At 43.3% G+C, this 3,506-nt stretch overlaps 1 protein-coding gene across 1 annotated transcript; it reads left to right on the forward strand.

Moving 5' to 3' along the window:
* Positions 1 to 497: 497 nt before the first annotated feature.
* LOC105464161 (neutrophil defensin 1) lies at positions 498 to 3,014 on the forward strand. Its single transcript, XM_011711826.2, has 3 exons — positions 498 to 641; positions 2,007 to 2,193; positions 2,769 to 3,014. The coding sequence occupies exons 2-3, from the start codon at positions 2,019 to 2,021 to the stop codon at positions 2,882 to 2,884; spliced, it is 291 nt and encodes a 96-aa protein (XP_011710128.2). The 5' UTR covers positions 498 to 641; positions 2,007 to 2,018; the 3' UTR covers positions 2,885 to 3,014.
* Positions 3,015 to 3,506: the final 492 nt, after the last annotated feature.

A 3,506-nucleotide genomic window follows, 5' to 3' on the forward strand; every position in this document is an offset into this window, starting at 1 on the left:
GTGTACATCCATAACTCAGGAGAACTCACAAAAGTCTGTTCCACATAGCAACAGAAGCCCAGGTGGCACTCAGTCTCACGGGGGTGTTCTCCAACATCCCAGCTCAGCCAAACGGCTTTGATTTGTTTTTATGGTTAGACCCCAGGTCCTCAGGACACTGCTTCAGAAACAGATTCCAAATCCTCTTCTGTGTGTGGGTGGCATTCCTATCCGAGTCTCTTTGCAGGGAGTATACTACGATACGCAGCCAGGCTGTCCCGGAGGCTTTATATACTCCCTTGGTGCAGGTAGTTCACCTTAGCCACAGCCAATGCAGCACAGGGTCAATTGTGTTAGGAGCCATGGAGAATCCAGAGTTGGTTCCTGCCCGGGCTTGGCCAGGGCTGACCAAGGTAGACAAGGGGTTCCTCTGTAGAGTTCAACTTTAACCTCACCTTCCTACCAAATTACTCAACTGTCCTTGACACCACAATTATTGAATGGACCCAACAGAAAGTAACCCCGGAAATTAGGACACCTCATCCCAAAAGACCTTTAAATAGGGGAAGTCCACTTGTGCACGGCTGCTCCTTACTACAGAAGACCTGGGACAGAGGACTGCTGTCTGCCCTCTCTGGTCGCCCTGCCTAGCTAGAGGAGCTGTAAGTAACACAAAACTTAAACTTTTACACTGAGTTTTCATCATTGAAGCTATGCCTCCAATCTGACCTCTGACTGGGGGGCCACCCCAGAGGGACCCAGCGGGTAAATCCCTGCTGGGAACGTCTGTCTGGATCTCTGGTGGCTCCTGGGGACAATGGCTTTCAGCTAAGTTAATAGAGAAACTCAAGCAGTTTCCTTCTAAACACAAGTGTCCTAGTTGACATGTCCAGTAGAGATAATCGCAGGTCTTTGGAACATTGTTTTGAGAAAAGCATATTCAGGTCCTTGGTCTGTTTTTCAATCAGGTTGTTTGATTTATGCTATTGAGTTGTTTGACTTCCTTATGTATTCGGATATTTGCCCCTTCTACTATGTAGGTTTTGCAAATATTTTCTCTCATTTTCTGGATTATCTTTTCACGCAGCTGATTGTTTCCTTTGCTGTGCAGATGCTTTAGTGTTCAATACAGTCACAATTGTCTATTTTCCCTTTTATTGCCTGTGCCTTTGGTGTCATAGCCAAGAAATCATTACCTACATCAATGTCAAAAGCTTTATCCTTATATGCACTTCTAGTAGTTTATGGTTTCGGGTGTTGCATTTAGGTCTTCGGTTCATTCTGAATCGATGTTTCTACACGGTGTGAGATAAAGATTTAAATACAAACATATATAAAATCATGAGGTAGTGTACACTATAAATATACAATTGTTAATTGTCACTCAAGTCTAAATAGAGCTGGAAATAATAAACAGTTTTTTTTTTTTTTTACTTCAACAACTCTATGTCACTGAGCTTATTTCACCTTTAGCCTGATAAAATCATTGTCCTCTGCACCCTGATTCCTACAGGAGACTACTCACCCCATAACCTCAAAAACCTCTTCATGAGGATGGTAAGTCACTTGAATCCTGAAGTGAATTACTCTCTAGTCCATTGGAAACTTATATAGGACAGCAGAATCTAGACCTTCAGAGAGCAGCAGGACACATCTTCAGAAAATAAGAAGCATTTGTTCCCTGAGCCTGTTGAATGAAAGTGCAATTTCTATTGTTTTTGGAATGTCGAAAAGTAAATACTAATATTTAAGCAGGTGAACCCAGGAGTAACATAGCAGGGTCTTTCTTGTCATTATCAGCTCCAACCTAGCACAGACATTAAACGTACAGATTTACACTAGCATGAAGCTGGGAGAACAGGAGCATTCGAGCGACCTTGAGACCAATGGACCTCTCTTACAAAATGCACACCTCTTCCTACTGAAGATCGAGAAGGTTTCTTGTCTCTGAGCCTTCTCCCAGCAGAGTTATAAATCCAGGCTGGCTCCTCCCTCCCACACATCCGCTCCTGCTCTCCCTCCTCTAGGTGACCCCAGCCATGAGGACCCTCGTCATCCTTGCTGCCATTCTCCTGGTGGCCCTGCAGGCCCAGGCTGAGCCACTCCAGGCAAGAACTGACGAGGCTACTGCAGCCCAGGAGCAGATTCCAACAGACAACCCAGAAGTGGTTGTTTCCCTTGCCTGGGATGAAAGCTTGGCTCCAAATGATTCAGGTGAGAGAGACCAGCATGTAGAGCTGCTGAGTCTAGAGGGAAAGACAGGAGACAGGTTCCAGAGTTGGGTCTCAGCAGTCTATGTCACTGAGGTGGCTTCACTTAGCATCTCTGAGCCTTGATTTTCTCATCTATAAATTGAACAGAGAGCCAAATAAATCTGAGAAGTTTTATTTCTCCGAAGACTTGATTCCAAGAAATATCTGTGAAATTCACTAGGTTTAAGATATGAAGAGACAGACTAGTTATCTCTGGATCTAAACAAGTAGACTTATTTATAAAGAGAACATTTTACTCTATTTATAGAAGAGCTTTTAAGAACTGGAGCCAAGCCTGAGGGTATGTTTAGGTATGTGTGTCATGGGGCAGGAATGCAAAAATGAGAGCAAAGGAGAATGAGTCTCAAATTCTGTGTGACCAGCACTGCTCTGTGTATTTATTCCTATTGACTGAGGTTGTACGTGCTATATGGCAGCAATGCATCCAGAATCACCCATTAGCTAGCATGTGACTTCCCCAAGATTCTCTTTCTTACCCACTGCTGACCCCGTATTCAATTTCTCATGCTCTCCCAGTCCCAGGCTTAAGGAAAAACATGGCCTGCTATTGCAGAATACCAGCGTGCTTAGCAGGAGAACGTCGCTATGGAACCTGCTTCTACCTGGGAAGAGTCTGGGCATTCTGCTGCTGAGCTTGCAGAAAAAAAAAAAAAGAAAAATGAGCTCAAAATTTGCTTTGAGAGGTATAGGGAATTGCTATCAACTCCTGTACCTTCTGCTCAATTTCCTTTCCTCATCCAAAATAAATGCCTTGTAACAAGATTTCTGTGTTTACATCTCTTTAATGTGTGATACGTGTCTGCGTCAAGATACTTGGGGTACATGTACCAAAAAGCAAAATCAAATGTTTGAACAATATAAAATTCCAAATTCTAGGAATTTTAAACAAGAATTTAGGATTCAGACCCAAATTGAAAAGAAGGCCCATATGACACCAATGATTTCCCCATCCACTGCTCTGCCTTTTCACTCTGCCTCATTTTCTCTGGATCCACTCTCAAAGAGCTCCCATGTGCTGCACAAACAACCAGTGTCAGCTTAAAGTTCAAGCAGTCACAAAATCATACTTCTCTGGGAAAACTACCATCCTCTGTGCTAAAGAATTGGAGTTTCATTGAACAATGTCAGATTGTACATTTGCCTTTTAAGACATAGGGTTACATGAGATCCACTGAAACAACTTTAATTAAGAGGGAAATGGGTTGTGGGCAAAGGCGTGATGCATGGAACAGAAAACACAGCAGACCACACTGG

Source organism: Macaca nemestrina, chromosome 8 (genome assembly GCF_043159975.1).
Source record: "Macaca nemestrina isolate mMacNem1 chromosome 8, mMacNem.hap1, whole genome shotgun sequence".
In the NCBI taxonomy this organism is placed as follows: domain Eukaryota; kingdom Metazoa; phylum Chordata; class Mammalia; order Primates; family Cercopithecidae; genus Macaca; species Macaca nemestrina.